This window comes from Talpa occidentalis, unplaced genomic scaffold (genome assembly GCF_014898055.3).
Source record: "Talpa occidentalis isolate TD23 unplaced genomic scaffold, MPIMG_talOcc4v2.1 talOcc4.12, whole genome shotgun sequence".
In the NCBI taxonomy this organism is placed as follows: domain Eukaryota; kingdom Metazoa; phylum Chordata; class Mammalia; order Eulipotyphla; family Talpidae; genus Talpa; species Talpa occidentalis.
This window is the reverse complement of record NW_023601212.1, coordinates 82,482,328-82,507,225: the sequence shown is the minus strand read 5'-3', so window position 1 is coordinate 82,507,225 and position 24,898 is coordinate 82,482,328. Positions and strand designations below refer to the sequence as shown.

The 24,898-nt window shown below is 41.8% G+C and overlaps 1 protein-coding gene across 3 annotated transcripts in view; it reads right to left on the bottom strand.

The window, feature by feature from the left end:
• SDK1 (sidekick cell adhesion molecule 1) overlaps positions 1-24,898 on the bottom strand; it is a 714,488-nt gene that overhangs the window by 149,945 nt on the left and 539,645 nt on the right. For all 3 annotated transcript variants that reach the window (XR_008551224.1, XM_054693671.1, XM_054693672.1), the window contains exons 15-17: positions 19,084-19,231; positions 17,991-18,131; positions 13,101-13,282 (exon numbers count right to left, since the gene is read on the bottom strand). Coding sequence is in view for 2 of the 3 variants with exons in the window: in XM_054693671.1 (XP_054549646.1) it covers positions 13,101-13,282; positions 17,991-18,131; positions 19,084-19,231 (471 nt within the window). In the remaining variant the exon portion in view is untranslated. The remainder of the gene's footprint in view (positions 1-13,100; positions 13,283-17,990; positions 18,132-19,083; positions 19,232-24,898) is intronic.

Below are 24,898 nucleotides of genomic sequence, written 5' to 3'. Positions count from 1 at the left end.
AGCCACTAACATATAAGCTTTATTGGTGTTAAGTGGACATATCTCTATGGAAATGAGAGGCCAGCACTGGGCAGAAGAAGGGCTGCTCTGTCAGACAGCAGTGAGTGAGGCCTCAGTTGATCCCACAGGCTGTGTCCTTGAGTTGATTCAAACTAAGGGACAGAGACAGGCATTTCCATGTCCATGGCAATTAGTCATGGCCACAGGTTGACTTGTGGGAGTGGAGTTACTTTGGGTGAGGCAGGTCCCCATGGCAGTGAGCAATTCCTGGGAAAGTCACAGCTATGAGTCCTCAACAGGCCAGGTATCAACACTGGGAGAGGGCATGATACCCAGAAGAAATGATTTGGACCAGACGCCACAGTATAACACAAACCAGACAAGCGCAAGGGATGAAATGGTCAAAATTAAATGGACACGTGGGAATAAATAAAATACAAGAGAACAAATGTGTAATTTCTATACCATTGCCAACAGAAAGGTAAAAGACTTTATATAACAAACTCAATATGAAAGGCTGTGATTCAAGAAATCCATTGTTGTATTCATGGAGGTCTCCTCTGTAAGAAGTGGTCTGTGGACCTGAACTCCTCATTAAATGCCGTTATCAGAATGATGCATCTAATAAAACCCAAGACAAGATAGTTGTGTTGGTTTTTTGCTTTGTAAAAGAAATGGAATCAGAGTACCACTTTTAACAAAAGAATTTCTTTTGAGTGAATCAAGATGCTGTTGTACTCAGGTATAGTTAGTCACATTGGTTCTCATCAATCTGCAATGGACAATTCTTTGATTTAATGACCTGGGCTAAGTTTGTCTCTGGGTCATCTGACATGTCATCCATTTATTTTCTAACAGTATAAATAAAAAATTGGAACTCTCCTGTTTCAATTTCAAATTGAAGTCTATCAGCTGTCCAAAAGAAGGGATTTTCAAGAGTATTAACTTAACAAGCAATGTTCTTATAATTTTGGGTAAATGGATCTCATTTTGAAGATCTATTGATGGTTGTTATTGGCATCAAAATTGCTTATTTAAATGACACTTCAAAAGTAATAGAGAGCTATACTGATGAGTGTAAAGTGCATGGATGGATTCAAAGCAAAAAATCAACTTTGTTAAGGAGTTAAACATTTTTCACTAATGCTATATAATCAATTTTATAATTCTAAAGGAGTCTGTGTTTGAACTCTAAAGAAAAATTAAGACTGGCAGCAGTATCTGTGCAGATCTATAGAAATGTCCATTATTTTGAAATACTTTATACGAAAAACACTTGATCAGAATCCAAATCCACTCACATTATCACAAAACCCCATTCAACATTACATTTGTCAAAGAAATAAAAGGAAGAGCTGTTAACCTAAAGAAACATTGCACCCTTAAAGTATAATTTAAAGAGATTGAATTATCTGCGTTTTGGTTAATAGCAAGAGGGAAGTTTCTCTCAATGGTGGTGGGGGGGAGAGCAATAAATAATCTTCAGGCATTTGTGATCATTTACTTGTGCAAATACTTTGACAGTAGTAACTTTCAAATATTTGAGGAGGTTATCATTAAAAGCCTTGTTCTCAATAGAACCAGATATTGAAAAAGTTATGTTACCCAATCGAGGTCAAGTTTCTTACTAAAGATCTTGAGCTTTTTGATTGGGAAGCTTTAGATTTAAGTTCAGATTTAACAGTTTCCCTAGTGTGTCAGTGGGGCTTTCTAAAAGTGTATTGTTATGAATCCGTGAACTGAAATGTGTCTGAAGCATTTCAGTCCACTGAAGTTGTTGTGATTATTGATTTTCATATTTTCCCCTCTTTAGTTAGCGGGACCCTCTTCAAGTCAGGTCTTAAATTTTTCTGACATATCCTCAGTTCTGTTTGAAAACTTTGCTTTGTGGAATGACTCAGGCTCATTGTCCACACTGTCTGCTTCTACCCATCCACTTATACAAGAAAGCCTATTTATTCTTGTGGTTAATTGGGAAGCTCAAAGCTAATGGGTTGGTTCTTATTTCTACACCTTTTTGCAGAAATCCTTTTCTTAAAGATAAAACCATCATGCTACCAATTCAAATTTAGAGTTTCAAGTCTGCCAAAAATCTCATCCCAATGTCATCAACTTACTTATTTGTTTTATCTCACAATATAATTGTCTTAGAAATAAACCCAACATTACTACCACCAAAATGACTGTTGAAATAGTTCTTGAGTCTTTTTTAAAAAAAAGTTTTTGTGTTTAGAAGTATATACTCCCAAGGATATATAGTCAATTTTTTATGTTTTAAAGTTACTTGAAATAAATACTTTCATTTTGGCTATTCCACCAACTCAATGTAGTTATGTTCATGTGTTTCAGTTTTTTTGAGTTTTCAAATTAATTTGGTTTTACATTTTCATGATTTCAAAGTCAATGAGAAGCCTACTTTCTATTTCCATACTTTCTATTTCCTTGTCGATATAGGTCTATAGTATTAGAAATATTCTCCTTCCTTTCTTACAGCTATATAATACTCTATTTGTATGGTTGTGTACTCTTCTAATACACTAAATTTCCATATGTAATTGGGTCCATCCTGGGTTTCCTGTTCTTTTCTATTCATCATTCACTCAAGCACCAAGACCTCACTGTTTTAAATATAGAGCTTTACAATATGTTTTAATACCTAAAGGGTTAGCCCACTCTCTTTGCTTCTTCTCTTTCAGGGTTCCCCAGCTTATTTGTTCCTTTAAAATTAACTTTCCAAGGTCCAGAAAATACCTGATACTATTTTTATTTCAATCATGAGACATTTGCAAATTAACACAGGGAGCACTAACATTGTGACGTAAGTCTTCTTATGCAAGCACATGGTATGTACATCTGTTTGTTTATGCCTACTTTTATGATGCCAGGGAACATTTATAGCTTTCTTCACAGATTTTGGTGATTTCTTAAGTTTATCTTCAGGTTTCTTTTCTTTCTTCCTCCCCCTTTTCTATTCTATTCTAATGTTATTCTGCTACTATAAGCAGCTTTTTTTCTCTGAACATAACTTCTTGCTGTGAAGTCAGTTGTTTTTACATGCTGATTTTATAACTTGCTAGTTTGATAAGTTCTCTTGTTTATAGTAGCTCTTTCATTGACTCTTTTGGAGTTTCCAGATAATGAATCTTATTATCTGCAAGTACAGATAGTTTTATCACTTCCTTTTCAGTCCTTATGTCTCTCATTACTTTCATTTGTCTACTGTTTGGGAATACACATTTATAGGAGGAGACAGGGCAACAGAACTTTAGACCACAGCAGGGACACTTACAGAGCTCCTCCATCAAATAAATGGAGAAAATGGACTTGGGGTTTGGGGCACACACATAGTTTACCATAGTGAGTAAACATCTATTTCTATTTATTATACATTTTTACTATGGAGGACTTTTGAATATTGGCAAATGTCAAAACTGCATTTTGGAATAAAAGCCTACTTGGATATGAGCTATTATTTTTTCATGTGCTGTTGGATTTTGTTTAATTTTTTTGTATCAATATGCAGAAAGTGAAACTAGTTTGTAACCTTCTGCTTTGATACATCTTTGCATTCTCTGGAATTGTTTGGGATGTTTTGTGCCCTAAGGCATGATCAATTCTTATAAATGTTTCCTGTGCACTGTGAAGGTGTATTCTCTATTACCAGGGTTCAGAGTTGGTATATAAATTCTACATTATTCATTGTTTTGTTTAGGTATTCTACATTTTTACTGATTTTACCTTTTGTTTATATTTGTCTTAGATTGAGAGAGGCATATTAATGTCTCCTTTTATTTGTTTCTCCTATAGTTTCTGCTTTATGAAAGTTGTTACTATGGTACTACATATATAAATGATGAGTGTTATTTCTTCATTATGAAGTGTAGCTTTTAGCTTTATAAAATGTTCTCCTTTCCCTTTTTAAATGATTTATTTTCAGATAAATTCTACTGGTCAGATATCATGATTATGATGCTGCTGTCTGTTTTATTCATATTTGTCTCTGTATTTTCTGTCCATCCTTTTACTTCATACCTTTCTAAATCTCAATCTTTTATAAATCTCTTCTTTACAGCATAGTACTAGATATTGCTTTGTTAGCCAGCCTGGAGATCTTTTTTCTAACAAGCTAATTTATGTCTGTTATATTTATTGATATAATCAATAAATTTGGCTTCAGTTCTGTCACATTATGTATATATACAAACATATTTTAAAATTATATGTTATTGATATTTCTCTGTGTATGGCTGTGTGTGCCTCACCATGTGATGCTTTATTTTCTTTCTTGATAGTTTTTGATAATCAAGCTTTGTATTTTAGCTCTAATGTTTATATACATACATATGTATACATACACACACATATTAATATGTTTACAAAAACCCTAAGTCTTCTCTTTTTAAAATACAATCTAATGGCTCTCTACTGTAAACAATATTGCAATTAGATTGTAAACTTTTTATCTCCTTTCTTCCTTAGAAATACTGTGATATAAGACTACAGAATGATGATATAGTAAAATGTCCTAATTCAATTTATATGTATTATTATAATTTACCAGAAGACTTCCTACTTGGTTTCACAGTTTCACTTACATTTGGAGAAGCCAATTTTATCTCTGGTAACAAGGTTCACATGTCTATGTTCTGCATACACATATATTGCATGTATATGCACACATGCATGCATGCATGCATCTATATGCATAATCGTGAGTGTGTATGTATATAAAGCTATTTTTATGTATGTCTAGACACATAGACACATTTATATGTGTATGCATGTTTGGATGTGCACTTACACACATGTATACACATAGATGAGTGTGTGAATGTACAATTAGACATGTATTCATGCATGCATACATATATATTTACAGTACATAGGAGCCTCCTGCTATCTGACTAGGTCCTTTCTTTGTGTTTATGTATGAATCTAGGTGAAGGTCTCCACCTTATGAACCTCAAAGTCTGGTTGGGGAAGCTAACATTAATTCTATGTAGTAAGTGCTATAATGAAAGTCTGAATGGATTCCCTTAGGGGAGACTTTGTGGAGGAGAGAGTTCCTGGAACCAAATGCGTAAGTGGAAATTTCCAGGTGAAAATGCAGCAGGAAGTGTATTATAACCTGAGCATGTGCCAGGGCATGGATGCTCAACTCAGTATCATGGTTTTGTCCTGTAAAACCAGAGTTTTATGAAGAAAGCTTCTTTTAGGAAGCACTATAGAGGCAAAGGCCATATAAATGGTCCTCCGATGATGTCCAGACCGTTCTGCAGGCTGGAGAAGAAGGAATTGTAGGGACCCTCCTAGGTCATGCCATTCACCATGGAATTTCTGGCCAGCCCCAGAGGGTGGCCACTCAGCAATTGCTGGCATAACATCTGGGACAGTTTTCCTGATCTCTAAGTCAACTTGAAAATCTGTTGTACAACGTAAAAGGGGTTTTACTTATGTTGAACTAAAACCTTTCCTTTTGCAATTTCTGCCACAGATCCGTCTATCTCCTGGGTAAATTCTTTCTTGCACATATAGTTGTTAGACTATTTGAAAAAAATCACAAAAAATATCCAGCTAGGCTTTACTACCATAGGTCAAATAACCATCCTGTTTCTTTTCCATTTTCCCATACAACAGAATTTATAGGCACTGCCTATCCTGGTCAGTTCCCTCTGAGAAACCTTGATTCTCTCATTGTCTCTCGTGGAAAGGCACATGGAGTTGCCTTAGTGCCTCAAGTGGCTTCTAGCCAAAACACGACACTGTGACGTTATGATCTGATTGATTTGAAAATCTGTCATCTACAAGATAGAGATTAGGATTATGGTCTCGGCACTCCTTGGATCTGAACTCAACTAACCATCTTCTTCCAAATCTTTTCACGGTAACTCTTGGTATTTGAAGTCTCCCCTTCCTATGGTCACATGATTGCTTATGTGAATCCAAAGGTAGTATTTGGTTTATGTCTCTTATCTTTCAGTTTTGGTTTCAACCATGTTACCTTTTCCAACCCCCAAAGGCAAGCCTTGTGATATTCTCAGCCTAACTTCCATTTAGTCTTACTGTTGGCTTCAGTAGTTCTCTTGGGAAGACTTCTTCAACCCTGATCCTGATGGATCCTACAAGCAGTGGAAACCTTTTGTGAAAGGGATGCCAGATGAATCCAACCAAATACCCTGTATTCCTCAAATTCAGTAATTTTTCAAGTCACAAATGCATTTAGAAGACCAAGAAATCAATGTAGCAGTCAGAGCCCAGTTAGCATGTTTGAAAGAATGAAACCTTGGAATAAAAAATACCACATCACATACTGCACGAATAATAGCTGTTCCAGGAAACTTTGTTTCAGGTGTGTGTATGTGTGTGTGTGTGCGCGCGTGCATGTGCATGCATGCACTGGGTTTCAAAATAAAACTTTTCTTACTGTGAATTGCTGTAAAAAATGTCCACAAACTACTGCAAACTCACCTGCCATGTGAACATGTAAGTAGGTAAGAAGATACTTCACTTCTTTTCTATTTCACATGAAAACTACGTTGAAAATCTGGCAGTGATTTTTGTCCATGTTTGATATATGCAGAATGAAAAAAGAAAATCACAAATCTAGCATTTTCTAGCTATGTGACCTTGAGAAATTAATTTCTTCCCTAGCATCTGCTTTCTTCTGTAAAATAGGGACAATGATGCCTATCTCACCCTACTGCTAGAGGATGAAGGAAGGAAGGTGATGAGTGTAAATGCATAGTACATGATAATGCATACTGCTAGATAGAGGCTTCTGCTAAAATGCAAGTTCATATTCTTCCCTTTCCTGAAAGTTCTAAAAGACCAAATTAAGTCCAACCTAATGGGACAGCTATATCATTTCATTCAGTACTTACTTAGTGTTTTAGGTGATTCTGAGAGAATTTGGAGTATCTGATTCTGTAGGTGCAGTCTGAGACCTAGGAAGTCTTAAGGATTGAGAAACAAATCTTTTGTGCAGTGTCATTTATGCCACATTGAGAATTTCCCAAGAGGAGATAAGAATGGAGTTTGCAAACAGAGTTCATTTATAATCCTTACTTTAGAAAACCTTTCAAAGCCCAAGTGAACATTTAGGAGCTTTTACTAATGTTTTAGAAATGTGGATAACCAAATGTTTTTTCCATTTCTTTTTAAATGTGAAATATTTCTTTTTCATTAGAAGGTAATGTTCTGAACCCAGAATTAATCATTAGAGTGCAAAAAAAAATACCTGTTACAAGAAGAAAAATGACAAAGGAATAAAACCAGGAAAAAATAAAATCATGATGTGCTCAAAATGATGATTTATAGTATAATTTGTCTTGAACCCTTTATAGAAAAAACAACATCTGCATATTAATGGGTACATTTAAGAAGTTCTCTGTATTTGCACTGGCATGCTGGGAGATTTAAACTTCATCTGTGACATTTCATATTCTGATGGAGTAGAGGACTCCACACCTAGGCTCACCTGAGGACTTCATACTCACATTATTTCTTCATGAGTCTTTCATGGTTAGTTGAACAATTTTTAACAAAAACTGAATGTGGGAACCAAACACTGAATCTATGTGGGATCTGCACTGCTGATTGCTTCAGATGACTATAGTACTTCCCTCACAGACAAAGTGATTAGAAAGGTGCTGAAGTAGATATTGGCAGTAAGAAAAATGCTTGCAATTATATTGGGCATTTAGTTACGCAGAACTTTTACTCTATGACTTTTCCCACTTGAAACCAAAAGCATATTGATTTCTAGAGGCATTTGAAAGAAATTCTCCAGTAAATTTAAATCATTTTCCATTTCAATTTAGTAATCACAATGGAAATCTGACAAGCGGGTTCCAAGTATATTGGGATTCTAGGTCACAGCCGCCATGACAGAGACACCTTTTCTCTCTTGTCTTGCAAAGTTCACTTGGCTGGAACACTATTCAAGTTCTGATGCTCAATCTAAAAGTTAATATTTGCATTTAAAACTGCCTAGAGCAGAAAAGGTCAGGAAGGCACGACTCATAGAACTTATTAAACAGGCATGGTGGATAAGCTAATGGTGAACAAAGTATGAAAGGGTCATGCAAAATCAGAGAAGCTAGAAAGTTTAGATTAAAATAATCTGAATATCCAAGGTACGCATCCATGCTGAGGACTCACAAAGAACCAATGTAGACACGTTTATCTACCAGATGTTTGCTGTATTTCTAATAAAATGGAATCAAAAAGAAAAATGGAATTTGTGACAGGTGAACAGTGGGTTCAGATCTCTTCAGGGATCAATGTCCCACTGTGTTAAACTCTAGATAAGCAAGAATAACTTGCTTATCTTCCTTCAAGAGCCTCCTTGACGAGAATACATTAGTGAGGAAAAATATGAGCTCCAGGAGCACCAGGCACTCCCTCTCTGCCCAGGCAAAGGGCATTCCTGTTTCTCTGTTTGCACCCTGATGCCAAGAATTGCCTTTCTGCCTTCACTTTATACCAGGGCCACTGTACCCTTTGTAAGTTCTGTGAGATCCACAGTGAAACACGTCACACACCCACCTAATGGAGTAGGAGTCATACCAGCTTTCCCCAAATCCAAAGAGCCTTATTAAAAGTCGAGATAGATTACGTATCATTTCCCCTGATGGATCAAGCTTGCCACTGGCTGAATGGAAAAGGAAAAATTAGGTTGGTTGGACTGTAGCTTTATTCTTCCTGAGGCCAAGTATTTCCAGCCCTGGTCTCTCCAGATTGCAGATTATGTTTCTGTATCTTCTGATCATTTTCCAAGTTCGGCTGACAAATAATTAAGTTTATGAGTTACTCTTTTTCTGTTAATATAGAGGCATTTTAATGATTTCCTTTTCAGCTTCAAGGACCAACTTGGTCCTGCAGGCTTTCTCAACAATCGGTGCTAAGAGCGGTGGGGCCTCGAGCGCACCGAGAAGGGTTCCTACTACAAACTAGCAGGTCTGGCTGTTGCCTAGACCGATCCACAGAGATTGAGTTCTGAGGGTGAGGGGGCCCAGAGACACTGTGTGTTTACAGTTTCTGCTAAATCCTACATGGACCATCATGTGGGCTCATGAGGCGAGTTGGATGTCACATGGTGTGAGACAGACTGTTCCACAATTTTATAACTAGAAATTTTTTGTGCCCTAGGCTTGACTGTTCAGTTGGCATCAGCACAGAAAGTGAGGTAGAAACTGCTAGCTGCCCTCCACTTCCATCCCCTTCCTTCCGCAACAATAGACAGAAGTGTATCTGTAGATGCCCACCTTTGCAGCTTCTCCAGCAGAGACATTCCATGAGTTGCAAGTGGAAGTCAGAGGCAGATGGGACTGCTACAAAAAGGCCTTAGAAGTGGGCATACTCGCATACTTGGGCACGGCCACATCCCTGTGCCTTCTTCCTCCTTGCTTTCTAGAATGTGGACATGACAGCTGGCACTGCAGTAGCCAGCTTGTGATCATGAGGCAGACGCTAATGATAGCAACGCAAACAGAAGGAAGCTGCTTCTCTGGTGACTGTGGCACTGTTGCTAGTGTGGCAAAGATGGGAGCACACCTCCATTTTGTTTAAGCGAGTTATTTTAGGTCTGCTGGAGCCTTTCCTAACCAGCATGGCCAGCTGCAAACTTAGTGCCCTGATGTTGTCCTGCCAGGCCGATCCCAGCAAAGCCTGTCGTGAGGATGGATTTCACATTCATGGCATCATCTTCTGAGTATCTGGACTGCTGGTCTTTAAAGCATGTAAGTAGCAACGATCTTGTGAATAAGAGGAGGATATGAAGTGGGTGAAAGAGGCTGGTTTCTATTTGAGTTCTCACTACTGTTTCACAGTGTTGGTCTGACCTCCAGAATCAGCTGCAAGTCCCTGAGTTTGAAAATGTGCCAGGCATCTCTACCCTTACTTCCAGGTGCCTCACACTACATCGAGCACACAGTAGGTGCTCACATCAATTCTTAAATGTCTGTTTGATTATTATTAGCAGGGATCTCTTTCTGTACAACTGCCAGGCAGAAACACTGTAACACCGTAGTGCATACTGGTCACTGTCACAGCAAGAGGAGAAAGACATAGCAATGCTGGCCTCTGAGTGATAGCACAGCATTTTCAAAGCTTTTCCTCATGTATTGTCTCATTTTCTCTTCACAATGACCCTTAAAGTAGTCAGGGGCAGGTACAAATGTCTCAATTTCACAAATGAAAAAATTGCAGCTCAGAAAGGTTAAGTGTGTTTCTTGAAGGCAGATAAGTAGTAAATATCGATATTAAGAATCAGGCCTAGGTGGACTCCCAGGAAAGGGCCCTTTCTGGGACCAAAGATATGTTCTCTTTGAGACTAAACACACAGTATTTTCTGAGCCTGTACCGAGGTGAGGAGGGGAGCTGAAGGCTGGTATTGAGCACATACAAGGACACATTCAAGAAGACAAAGAAGAAATTCCTGGAGTGAGCAAAGATGAGAATTATGGCCAATGCACTGACTGCCCGAGACGCATGGGGTAGGGGCTCTAAATTCCAACATCAGCCTCAAGCATTCAGGCAGGGGTTTCCCTGGTGGCGCAAAGGGTTAAGATGCAACCTATGCAGCTACCCACAGCCACTGCAGCATGAGTTCAATCCCCAGCCAGGGAACTACCCTCATGGCACAGCAGACCTCTCCTGACTCACCCACTGCTCCCCTCAGCAGTGTATTTCAGACAGCCTGCCTGTTCTGTTCCCTACTCTGTCTCTGGTGAATCCTCACCCCCCCACACCTCTGGCCTGTACCCTAGTTCTTATATGCATAAATAAAAAAAATCTTAAAACAAAAAGCACCCAGGCAAAGCAGATACCCCAGTTACAAAAACTGAGCGGTCCATGGGAGATCTGCATATGTGGCATTTTCAGAAACCTTTGCTCATAAATAGTTGAGAGAGAGCTATTATGAACCATTATTTGCACAAAACGCTAATTGAGGTCAGATTCTCACCCACATGAGAACAAATCCTTCCACCTAGCCAAAGTGTACCTAGCAATAAGTTTCCCCATCAGGAAGATTCCTTTATATAGCGGTGAGGGCCCTCTTGTACAGTTGTCACCTCTGCCTGAGCTCCACACTCTGGCAGGACAGTCCAGGTGTCCCCATCCACCCCAATGGGGAAATGACCTCTCAGTTCCTGAGGACATGAGAGGCTGCTAATGTCCCCAGAAAACAATGGTCTTGACTGCAAAGACTGGGTTGCAATGGTGACTCTGCCATTTGTGAGCCACGCAATTTCAGACCAGCTGAATTGGAGCAAGCTTACATCTGCTCTCTTTATGCATAAATGACTGAAATAAAACCACCCTGCTCTATCCTTGAAACTGCAAGCAACTTGAAGAGGGTCACCTGTTTTCACACCTGTGCTGTTGTGCAGGAAGCAGTGGGGGAGGAGCAGTGTGAGTCAGCCCTACTCTTTGGACAGGGTGTTTGGAGACACACAAGGGGTTGTAGGCTCAAATCCATTTTGAAAACCATAAGGCACCGAATGTATTACCCCTTGTCCCTCGTTGTCAGAGTTGGAGGGATTCATCACTTCAATGCAAATGACTGTTCTTTTGTCTCTGGAGTTCTCCACTTCCCTCCCATCCCTGCACACTCCAACAGCTTCATCTTCCTAATATGGCATTTCAAGCATGTCACTCACAGCTCTTAAACCTTTAATGGCTCCCCAACACCAATGGAATAAAGCCAAATCCTAAGGCCTCAAAGCCCTTCTCCATTAGGTTGAGATCTGCTTCCTTCTGCCCTGCACAGAACTCAAATGCACCGGGATTAAAATGAGGCAGTCGCAGTTAGTAGTAATAGGAGATTATTAATAGCAGTATTCGTCATTTTAAGTGCTTCCAAATTTATTGTTATTTTATTAAATAGACTAATTAAAGCAAACATTAATTGTCCAGGTTTTCAGCTATTTTCATTTTCCAATGAGTAATCAGGAATTACTTGCAGATGAACAGGTCCTTCCTGGTTGTCTTGCATTTTAAATATTTCTGCTAGTCACTGTGAAAGCAGAGCTGACTGCACTTAATTTATAAAGGAGGATTTATGGACTTACGGATGACAACAGACAGCCAATCAATAAGGGATGATAATAACAGCATGTAATATCAAGGAACATTAGGTCTCAGGCATGATTTGGGGAGAGAAGTGGGCAGTTAGAAACCTTATCATTTGAAAAAGGTCAAGGTCTGGTAGCAATAAAAATGCCTAAGCAAATAAAATCACACCTGTGAGTCAGGAGAGGGTACAAATTGCTGAATGAAAAAGGATTTTAGATTTTGTGGGAAAATTGCTTCCTTGGGCAAGGATTTGGGCTACTGTAGGACACAGGCATTGCATCAAGAGAGGGTCTATTTATTACTGCTAAGAGCAGTAACAATGAAACTCAGACATGGAGAGTGTTTCTGAATGCCCACCTCTTCTTGAGGCTGAGATCTGAATCCTTCAGAAAACCGTGGAGGAATTAGAAGCTGCAGAAAGTCTTAAAATGACAGGGTTGAGTCTTAGTGCATATTTGTAAGAAACAGTGCCTATATGACATTCTGCCTGGTCATTTTTTAGGGGGATGGAGAGAGGAGGAATTTTTATTGACCTACTAACTTGTTTGCTTGTGTAACTGAAAAAGAAAACCCTCCAAAAGATATCATGTTGCAAATTCCATCACCAACACTTAAATTTCATTTCTAACAAAACCCAAAATTCTAAATAGTCATTATCTTTGAAAAAGATCACAGCATCACATAGGATTCCAGAGCCAGATTTTCTGCACAATACACCATCACACCATAGAGAAAAAGCCAACTCTACAGAACTTTTCAAGAATAAGAGGACCAGTTAAAGGAGGTGTGTAGATACTTCCTGTCTTTAATAACCAGGAGAAAGCAGTTAGAATATTACTGGTTTTCCTCATACAGTATCACTGTATCTTCAGAATAGGTCCGGAGATTATATTATGTATATGTTGAATTTCATTTTAAACCATCCCTGAAGGACCAAATCCTCTATTTTTAACATGCCCAGTCAAAGTTTGCAGACCCTGCTCCCCAACAAAGAGTGCAATCTTTCAGGGAAGGAAGCTCACCTCCTTGCAAGGTATACTCAGTCACAGCCCTGCTGAAGACACCCAGTCCAGCCCCGTTGTAAGCAGCCACCTGTATTTCATACTGCGTCCAGATAATCAGCTCTGTCACCAGGCAGTAGTTCACTTCTGGGCTGGTGATGTTCCTCTGCTGGTATTCTCCAGGCAGGCCGGCCAGGCGGTACCTGCATCAGAATGTAGAGAAATGCTTTGAGCCAGGAATTTAAAACCAAGGTTTTATCCTTGGTTATTGTGCAGGGCAAGAGGAAAATGGAAGCAAATAAATGAGGGTAAGGCTGAGAGATCAGCCCTAACAACACTACTTCCCAATTCAAGGATGAAAAAAATGTATAATCTCACAGTGATTATAAACTCTGGACAAAACAGAACTGGCATTTCTGCTACACTATGGTTAAGGAAAAATTATAGCTTTTTAAGCGTAACTTGTCTAGGGAGTACAGTGACTTAGTACCAAAAATTCCAGACATGTTTTCCACGGGGGTGTTGCTATAAATCAGTTTGAACAACAGTTTCCTCCTAATACTCTGATGTGGCCATGGACAGTGAAGCAAGCAGTGCTGCCTCTTGGCCTCTGTGGGTTGAGTTTCCAGTTTGGTTTCCATTTCAGAATTGTATGTCCCAGAATTAGAATAAGTCATTTTAAAAGGTGTACACACCCCACAAATGCTGGACCAATGCTAAGCATGACAAACTGCTTTTAGGAGACGACTGAGGGTGCTTGTGTGGTGTGTTCTGAGCATATAATGGCAGAAATTCAAAGTTGCATTTATTTTTCAGGTGATAGATATGACTTTGGACTTAGAAAATGCATAAATTAGGAAATTACTATTTGCACTATGAAAGGACTTTTTTTTTAGCATTATTTTGATTAGCAAACGTTTTTCCATTATTCTGTTAATGGAAGTGAATCAGTCCCCCTGGCAAAAGTGAGGGATTATGTACAGAGAGAGTAATTTCCTAAATCATCACACGGCATCCGAAAGCATCTAATTTCTGTCTACGATGTGGTGCTTGTCTCAGGGAGACGTGGCTTTGTGTTTTTATGCTGAGTGGGAAAGGGAAAGGCTGAGCAGGAGGGCACAAGACCAGAGAGGCCGCAGGACACCCTTCACTCATCCTGGGAGGCTGGGAGCTTCGAGAGCTCCTCCAGAAGTCATCCTGCAGTGCCCCCGTCAGACCAGGCACAGGACCCTGGGCTCAGAGGGGAGGGCATGAGTGAGGCGTTCTGACCAGAATGGCAGCAAGACCGCACCATCCAAAAAAGAAGAAATTCAGGCCTTTAAATGGAAAACACCTCTCCAAAGAGAATGATGACCGAAATGCACCAGGGAAGCACAGAAATGGCAATAAAAGGCTCTTCATGAAAATCAGGATTTTCTGAAAGTCGTTTTTCATCCCCTCTTGCGACAGGCCATTTATACTTGGTGAAGCCTGTTTGATAGGACAAACAAATGATCAAGAACTGACAGTACTTGAATAGCAAGAAGGTCTGAGGCCTCCTCCTGCCTTTTGCCTGGATGGAGCAAGCAAGCAGCTTGGTGGCTCTGCTGCTCAGCAGGCAGCACCGCAAGTGGAGAGCAGGCAAAAATCAAAGTTCATGGATCAAACCACGTTTTTGCTTCATGCCCCATCAGTCTGTGCTATCGACAGAAGTGGTGTTCCTTTACTGAACGCCTGCACTAAGTAAGTGCAGGTGTAATTCACAGAGGGGTCAAGTCTGTTACACCATGAGGGTCTTCAAGGTGGCAGACAACAGGGAGACTGGCTTGGTATGAACAAGCCACGGGACACATCTTCCCACTAAATCCCTATCCACAAAGCAAGAATTGTTAGAATGAATGGCACTGAGATGGTTAGACAGCCATTGGAAAGGGCAAAACTAGGTTCCACACCCACACCACATACCAGAGTATCCTGCCATATGGGTGGTGCCTGGGGCAACTGACAACTAAGAGGCACAGACTGGGCACAAGGGGCTAAGGAGAGCTCTCGTGCATGGAGCTATCACCACACACCCATGCTCCAGGGAAAAGAAAATGTCAGAGCTCCAGAGGTTGGGGAGAGGACATGTGCATTGGATAGTCTCAAGTAAGTCCTTCCCTTCTCCCAGCCATGGTCTCCACTCCCACGATGACACTGGGACATTTCATAGGGTTGTCCCAAGAATAGAACAAAGCTGATAGATGTGAAAGGGAACAAGCAGTGCAGAGCGCCCCATAAATATTTCTTCTTTTGGAATGTTGCTCTTCTAGGAAGCACGTTAAGAGAAAGCTCTGAGGGCCTCCCCTGGTGGCACAGTGGTTGAGCGCTGGGCTGCGAAGCCGCCTGCAGCCTCTGCAGCACTGGTTCGATCCCTGACCACCGGTGAGGGTCCCACATGGTGCGATAGACCTCTCCTACCACGCCCGCTGCTCCCCTCAGCAGTGTATTTCGTCAGTCTGCCTGTTCTGTTCCCGTCTCTGGCTCTGGTGAATTCTCTCACCCTCCCGCGCTTCTGACTGTACCCAGTGCTTGTATAAATAAATAAATATATCTTTAAAAAAAAAAAAGAGAAAGCTCTGAGTTAAACTAAGCTAAGTCTGGGTGAGCCACCATTTCTGCAAGCAGGGACCCTCCGCGTGTGATGCTGCAAAACAGACCGCAGACACCATGTCTTAGAAATGGGTTTCTCTCTCCTCCACATCTGGCAGCTCAGTCCATGCAGACCAGTGGTTCAGGATGTGTTTGTAATATTCACAGGATGTCTGGGAAGGTCACAATTAATAACGGAAGTGCAGGGCATCATCCTCTGACTGGTAGGCTACGTTGCCCAGGAGACCATCTCAGACAGAACAAGATGATTTTTTATACGGAAATAAACAGGAGAATGTTTTTAAAGGACATAACCCCTATGCTCCTCTCAAAGAAACACCCTGGCCATTATTATAAATATTTTATTACTGCGCACGCATCCTAACTACTTCTTATGGCCAGAGCCACAATGGTGATTTATTTCTATTTTGCTCTTCCCTGGATTGTGCTGCAGATCTGACACAGAGACTTGTGCCCTGGAGGAAACGAGCTTGCAAACAGAGCTGATTTGCAGACCAGAGGATTATTTGGAAATGTTTCCAAGCAAATTCATTCTGGCATGGATCTTTAATTTCTGAAAACTTTGATATTCACAGGCCTTGGGTAGTGTACCCTCATTTTAGGGCTTTTTTGACTTAAGTCCCTACAAATACAGATGCCCTCTTTTCCAGAACTCAACTCCACTGACACCATCATGGAAAATCCTTTCAACAGTCATAATCCCACAAAATAGAGAAATGTGCACCCTCTGATGGGAACTTGTAACATCAGAGAGATTTTATTATTAAACTCCACGCCCCGAGCCCAGTTCTGTGGGCTGACTTTTAAAGTCTACTTGACAGCTGGAGCCTAAGAAAACTATTCCTCCATGTGTTGAAAAAGACAGAGGCAGGCAAGATGAGGAAGCTTGTGATGGGCGGGTCCAATTACTGCCACTAATAGATGAGCCTGGAACAAGAGCTGCAGCTGGAGCAAGGAGCCATTTGTAGAGTGGTGATGGGGAATCTTGGCTTCAGCAGTAGAATGCAGGGCTGTTTTCTGGAGAAGAACTACAACTGTCCAGAAGCATCTGCAGGACCCACAGCCCAGGGGACAGATTGTGTGCCCTTCTTTGAAAAGGGGAAGGACAGTTGGGGACATGAGTGCTGATTACAGTTCTCCAGTCCTTCATGTACCCCTGGGGACAGACTTTAAACCATTTCAGGCAGATAATGATCTGGCTTATGTTTTGAGGATGATTCACATACTGGAGGGAAAACTTTACAGTAGCAGTAAATTGGTTGTGACAGGCAAATATTACATGCATATGGATAAACTTGTATGAAATGATGAATGGATGATTACACAGACACATATTGGGAGTGAGTGGTCTTCCACACAAAAAGACAATGGTGTTAAGGAAGCATCACTCATCGTTTCTTACATTTATCTAAGAACTTAAACTTATCCATTTCAGACCTTTGATAAGCCACTATTTGATCATGTGCTGAGAATGCTCAGGACAATAACATGCTCAGAATAAGTATAAACCAGGCATTTGGAAGATCCATCTATGATTTTGGCTCTATAAGTCTGCTAAGAAGTAAGGCTAACAAATTTGTCCATAGTTCTACACCCTACTAGAAGAAATTTAATAATTATCTTTCAATGTAGTTTCACTTTTTTCTCTTTTATCAACAAACCACTGCAATTACCTTGTTTGGTGCAATTTTAAAATCAGGAGTAGTTCTGGCAAATGAGATTTCTTCTTTCAAATACAGGCAGATTGACTGAAATACACTGCTGAGGGGAGCAGCAGGCGAGAAAGGAGAGTTCTGCTGTGCCATGTGGGTCACCTCCCTGGCTAGGGATGGAACTCGTGCTGCAGTGGCTGCGGACACCCTCATAGTGCTGCATCCTAACCCCTTGCGCCACCAGGGAGGCCCTCAACTGTATATTATTAATTAAAATTATTATATTTAATGACACATGTTCCTGGTAAAAATTTTATATAGACTGAAATGGATAGTACACCGTGCTACCAAACCATAACACCCAACTCCATCCTTCTGTCAGAATGCAGCCGCTGATGCCAACTTTTTGTGTGTACCCACTATGCTTAGACTGTCTCTGCCAAGCTGTCCACGTTCACTATGCTCTCCAGTTTGCCACAGTCTCCACCATTCCCTAAAGACATACATTTGCCCTGGTTCTCCTGATTGTTGTTGGTACCTACAGACATCTGACTTTGCAACCTCAGCAAAGCAGACATGTAATTCTTTATAATGACAGTCTTCAAATGACCAATCATAGCCTACTTACCTGAGGATATACCCACGTAGCACCCCATTGTGCTCTGTTTCTGGGGGTGGTTGCCACTGGACCATGATAGACTGATTTGTCCGTCCACTGGCCACTATATTTTTCGGGGGGGCGCTGGGTGGTTCTTCAGGTAACATCAACCTAAAAAACAAGGAGGGGGAGGGGAAATAGAGATCATGAGGAGAAACAAAGGTGGCTCATTCATGTTTCCTGTCTTGCTGAATCTGGAGCCATTTACTAAAATTGAGTGATGAGAAAAACAAAACACACAGGTGATCAAACTGAAAGGACACGCATGAAATAGTTACAACAAATCAGCATAATAGGAAATCAGTTAGGCAGCAGCAAGGAAGACACAGGAGGTGACCTTATTCTGTCTGAAAAACCCATGGTACCGCTACTCTTTAACAGATTATAAGCCTGAGCGAGCCAGCTCACAGGCCCACAGTCTGAGACTCCTTCCAAATTATTTTCTTTAGCTCTTTCAATATTCCTCATCTCAAACGCTCACATTCTAAAGAAAAGTCATTTAGATCTCCACAATTCTACAACTCAATTCCATGGGGAGCTCGGGGCAGCTGGGGAGTGGGCATGCTGAAATCTGATGAAGCTGTTTCCCATGTTACATCTGAGTGGGCTTCAGAAGCAGCCACCCCAGGGATGGGTGAGCAGCAGCCCACTGGGGATCCACAGCAACACCAGTGCTCATTCAGCTTTCTCACAACACTCGGAGATGCTTACTTGTCAAGACTGTCAAAGCGTGGTACCAGCGCCGGCCCTCTTGGCACTCAGCTGGATAAAGGGCCTGGAAACAGGCACACTCTGCATTTCACGTATACCGAGAGTTGTGCTATCAGGAATAATTTATATCAGCACGGCCAGAGAGCATCACTGAAGTCTACGAAACTTCCCTCAGAGCGAAGGACAGCCAGCTAGTCCAGCACATGACTGCATTTTCTCTCTTTTTGCCAGTAACACCAAGGGCTGGAGGGTGATTACTTTGATCAAGTTCCTCTACTTGAAACGAGGCCTCTACTTGCTCTAAGGCTCAGCTTGCCCCTTGTCCCCTGACAGAGGGATGGCACTCACGCACCTGCTTGTCTCTGTGCTGTACTGGCCCTTCCCCACTTGATTCACGGCACACACCCTGAATTGATAGGTGCGAGCTGGGGTCAGACCATGTACGGTGACGCCTGTCATCTCGGGGCCAACATCTGACAGATGCACTTTCCATGGAGAGTCTGAAAGAATAAGCAAAACAAATTCAAACCTACACAAACACAAGTATAAATAATGAGTGCATACAAAATGCATTCCCTAAATCATCTTACTGGCTTACCAACGCAGGTGTTGGAGACGGAGCACTGATTTCAAAGCGCTGATTTCAACAGACATGGAAACCGAGCTTCATGAGGCTGGTAACTAGTGAGCCTGGCAGTAAACTCAGGGCCCCCCTCCAAGCCCAGAGTGCCTCCCGTTACCCCATGCTGCCGTCAGCAAGTAAAGAAATTTTCTGTTCAACCCGCATATGGCAGTTCAAATGGAACCGAAATATTTCTCACCCCTGTCTTCAATATGTGATGGGAAAGAGTTCTCTGACAGCTCACATGGTTAGGCAGATTGCAGATTTTCCTCCCAGAAGAGGATGCTGCACATGTCACCAAATGATAAATAAAAACTATATTCATTAACATTTTAATAAAAGAGGAAATGAGCATGATAAAGACAGATGGGCTGTGTATTTCGCAACCCATCTGCGTGGCGGTCCGTTCCACCACCACACCCTGAGTGGCTTTGGCTGGAGGGAGACGTAATGAAATTCACAGCTAGTTCACAATATCTTTCTACCCAGCTTTCTGGCAGGTGTGGGAGAACAATTCTGTCAGCCAAATGAGGCTTCTGAAGGTTCTGCTGGGCTCCTACACCTTCGCGTGATTGTTTTGCAGTTTAAACATGCTTTTTGGCCAGATCATTTCAGAGAGTGAGGCCTTGGCTTGAACAAGCCCTGGCATTGAGGTTGAGCACCCACTGTCAGTTCCCATTCTGAATCACTATGGTGCCTGAACTGTATTTTCAAGTTATCAGTGAAGTAAAGCCTGGGGAAAGAGTGTGCGTGAAACCAAACCTTCTGTCTGTTCCTAGGGTGCTAACATCCCTTCACCCCCTCCCCACCCTGGAGTTGGTTAGAAAGAGATGACATATGAAGTCCACCTGGGCATCAGGCAATGCTCAGACTGAAGACAACACGAGCTACATATACACTCCTCACGTGGATCACAGCCACTTCTGCAAAAGCCTGAATGTCTAGCGGTAAGGACTCATGAGTCTGGGTCTGGGAGCTCATTGGAAATGCACTCTGGTCCCTTCCAGGTCAACAAGAAGCCATAAACTGCTCTGAAATGAAAGAAGACTCTCAAAGGCCACCTCACTGACCTCCACAGAGATGCCTGTCACCAAGTTGGAGTTTGTAAGCCGGATTCCTCAACAAAAAGTTATGCTGCTCTGAAGCATACTGCCAGTTGGGCTTGAAGACTGAATCTTTTTAATTATTTCAAATAAAGCTGCTTCCAAAAATGGCTTTCTGGGAATGCAGTCTTCCCCACCAGCTGGGCATTTCAGTGTTCTTGGCTGTGGATTTGCCGTGATGGGTAATCTACAGTTGATGAGGAGCCCCCTCACTTTATGTTTCCTTAAAAATGCCACGTGTGCATCCCTGACGAGCTATGGGAAAAGCACAGCAATTTCTCTTTCACTTTGAGAGTCTGAGACCCCCCTATAAGCATCCAACAGCTTGTGGTGATCTGGCTTTCTAAGGTAGCTCCCTTACAGAAAAGAGCCACTTGTCAGCACAGAAGATGAAAGCGCTCCCCTAGTATCACTGCGACTGGACTTCTTTGGTGGGAACCAGGGCTCTCCAAGTCAAGCTTCAATGGAAAGAGTTTTCATTCTGTTGACTGAAAGGTAGTAGAGAAAACATGGATACCAAAGTTGACTATGAGCTCTCCCACTGACTTGTTTAATCTTGCATGTGCTTCTTATGTGAAAATGGGGGTACAAATCAAAACCACAATGTGATAGCACCTCCTATCCATTTGCATGGTTATATAGGGGAAAAAAAGCACAAAATAACAAGCGTTGGCGAGGACGTGGAGAAGTTGGAGCCCTGTGCAGTGTTGGTGAGAATGGAAAATGGTGCAGCTGCTGCAGAAAACAGGATGGCAGTTCCTCAAAAAAATTAAAAATACAATTTTACCACATGATCGCAATTCCACTTCTGGGCATATATCCAAAGAAAATAAAAATAGGGTCTCAAAGAAGGATCTGTACACCCATGTTCATAGAGCATTAGCCAAAAGATAGAATAGCCAAAAGGTAGAAGCAAGTCAATAGTCCATCACATTGATGGGTCAATGAATAAACAAAATGTGCCCGATTTATGTAATAGAATGTTATTCAGTCTTAAAAAAGAAGGAAATTCTAACATTTGGTACAGCGTGGATGAATCTTGAAGACACTAGGTTTGTATTAGAAGAAGATAAATCCCGTATGACATACTTAAATGAGATCCCTAGAGTAATCAAGTTCACAGAAAGTGGAAGGTGGTTGCCAGAGTCTGGGGGAGGGGGATGGGGAGTCGGTGTTTCATGGGGAGTATCAATTTTGGATGATGAACACATTTTGGAGATGAACAGTGGTGATGATCACACAACAATGTGAATATACTTAAGGCTACTAAATTGAGCACTTATAGTTAAAGATGGTATATTTTATATGTATTTCACCACAATTCAAACTTTTTAATGGTGAAAAGATGGGGAAATAACAACTCCTGAGATTGTTATGAATATGAAATAAGAAAATGTGCATTGCTGTGTCCAGCCTGGCCCAGGGAGCCTGGTCTGTGCTCTGGACATACTTGATTCCCAGAGTCACTTCCACCCTCTTTGTGCCCCGGAGGCCCTGCCTGGCAGGGATGGTTCCCACCCCAAGGCTTCTCCTAAAGAGCAAAGGGAGGGAGAACGAAGTCAGGGCTTTTTCTTTTCACTGGGAGGCTGCTCAGACTACCTGCATCCTCCATCCAAAGGTGCCTGCTCTCTGCACACTCTCAGCTCTGCAGCCTCCTTGTTTCTGTGGGTCACTGGTGGTACCAGCTCTGCTGCTACCAGCCCCAGATTACTGGGGGTTCCCTCAGCCCACACCTTTGCAAAATTTTCTCAAAGCTTCCTCCTTTATTATTCTAATTTGAGGGTGCCCAGTTGCCTTGTGGGTACCTAATTGATAGCTTGTTCAACAAGCTTATCTTTCATCCCTTTCGCCCTGCAGATCTCAGTGTCTGTAAGCAACAGAGTGACCACAGCAATTTCAGCAGGAGACAAAGTCGAAAGGACAATGTTCAAACCAGCTGACTGAAGCTGTTAACTGCAGGAAGAAAGAGGCAGAGAGGGCCCAGAAGTTGCCTTTCCTGCCCTTAGAGCCTCCTTCCCAGCCTTTGCCCCTGTGACTGGCAGCCATTTGTCAGCTCTTGGAAGTGCCTAACTCCAGCAAGAGGATCTGTTACCCAGTTTGATTTGACAACAGGGCCCATTAATCCACTCTATACTTTTAGTCCTCTGGATGCATCTACAGAATTCTTTATTCTTTTCTTCCCTCTTACTAAAAGATAAAAGATCTGGCAAGAAGAGAGATTAAACTGAAAACTAATACAAATGAATCCAATCCATCCCAGGGGCACTCTGATTTGTACCAAAAAAGAAAAAAAAAAGTGGTTTGGGAAGGATTAGCTCATTCACAAGCTTCCGAATTGCAAGCTCGCTGAGAACTGTTAAAATTTAAATAGCAAGGTCTGTTCCTAACAATCAATAAGCAAAATCCCTTTAAAAGATTCTTCTCCCAGTCCTCACAAAAGAATACTACAGGATGCTTGTCTTGGAGGCTGGGATATAGAAGGATCTTTTGATAAAAGAAACCATCCCCATAAAAGTTTTAAATAGTTTTTCCTTCCCCTTTAGGGACACCTCTGGCTCCTCTGATCTAGAAGACCAGACAGAAGACAAGGAATTTCAGACTCTTCCAGTCAGGCTATTATACAAATCTCTGCTGCACAAATGGCCATCACTAATCTTCTGAGCTACCAGCATCCAGAACCCAAGAGGAGTTAATTGTCCTCCACGCTTTCTGTTGTTTAAAAAGCTAGTGGTGTTTAATCTTTGCAAACGTACTGAAGCTTATTCCAATAAAAAAGCATTACCTATTTCCTTAATTAAAAGTACGTAAGGAAGGAAAATGCTTTTTCAAAGAAAACTTTCTTAATTGCCCAGAGGCCCATTATTATGACTAATACCTAATGTCTGCACAGCAGCCCGTGGTCTGGAAGTACTTCTGCACCTGGAACCTTGGGGAGAGCTATGGGCCTCCTCTCACAGACAGGAAACAGAAGACTCCAGGGAGTTTAAATAACTTCTCCAAAAACTCATGGGCAGCCAAAACCTAGACTGGCGGGAGGGTCAGCATCACTAACATACAGCAGCTGGACCCCTGTGTCTCCTCAGGAGCTCCAGCAGGAAGTGCCAACTACACCCAGGAAGTACTGACGCACACACACAAACCAGGAAAAGAATGTCAAAAGCTAAATTGAAGTTATTGCAACTCCAAGCAATAAAGAGGACTCTAGGACCTATGAAATGAGACCTCAAGGAAGCAACTAGCCAAATCCAGGGCTGGGGACATAAAACAGGACAAACACCCTGGCCTCTGCACCAGGAGAGCAGGAGAAAAGGTAGTGGGAGGCTTGTGGATGTCCAGATTAAGAGATAGAGCAAGATGTTAATAATGGGGGACACTGGCAGCAGGGTAAATGAGAACTCTATCTTCAGAATAATCCTGAGAACCTAAAGCTGTTCTAAAATAAAATACCAAGTAGGAAAAAAATAGACCTGTCAGCGAATAGATTGGTGTGGCCTGGGAGGAGAGGGGCTGTTATAAAATCCTGAGCAGGCTGGCACTGAAGATTCTGTGTGATCTGCAGTCTTCTGAAAGAAGACTGAGGTCTTCCAGATGGACGTGAGTCTATCAAGGTATTAAATACATTTAAAATGAGTGAATTCAAACACAATTTTGAAGAATGTAACTTAGACCTACACTGGGCAACTCTGGGAGACGAGACTGAGGCTACAAGAGGGACTGGTCATAAGAGGGATGCCTAAGGCAGAAAGAGTTCTTCCACTAGCCAGATAATTTCATAGAACGGCAGGAAAGGAGCAAGAAGTAACAGGGATATTCTACCTAAAACAGAACACCAAAGAGTAGACAGCTAAATACAGATGCATATCCTTTTCTTTGGGAGCTCCCGAGCTGTGGGGTAAGACACCAAACGTGGCCTAGACCTGGGAGATGCACACTGACAGGAAGAGTGTGGGTAAGGCCAGAGAGGTTGGAAATGGGGTTGGGGCAAATCCAGATGTGTAGGGAGTCAGCTTTGGGCAAAAGCTGACTTTTGTGTGGTGGTGGTGGGAGAGCCCCCCCAGAGTGGCCCTTGATGGGAATACCTGCATTGGAAGTAATGTCAGTCTATGGGGCAGGTTTGGGGAAGGCCCTCTGGAAGGTGGCTCCAACAGGGCACGTGGGGACCACCTGAGCCACTATGCCCATCTCTCCATCTCACCTGGAGGCAGCTAAGGGGGAAAGAACCTGTAACCCTGCCCCCTCAGCTCCTCTCTGGGTTTGTAAGATAGCAACAATCTTCCTTTCATAAATATCTTTGAAATGTGCTGTCTTTCTGGATGGATCTTAAAATGGAAGCAAATGCTATTAATGTGAGGCTCAATATGCAAAAGCCCAAAGAAAAATGAGCTAAAACATAAAATAGTTCCTAACAACTCTGAGGCTATTAGAAAATACCTATGTGAGAT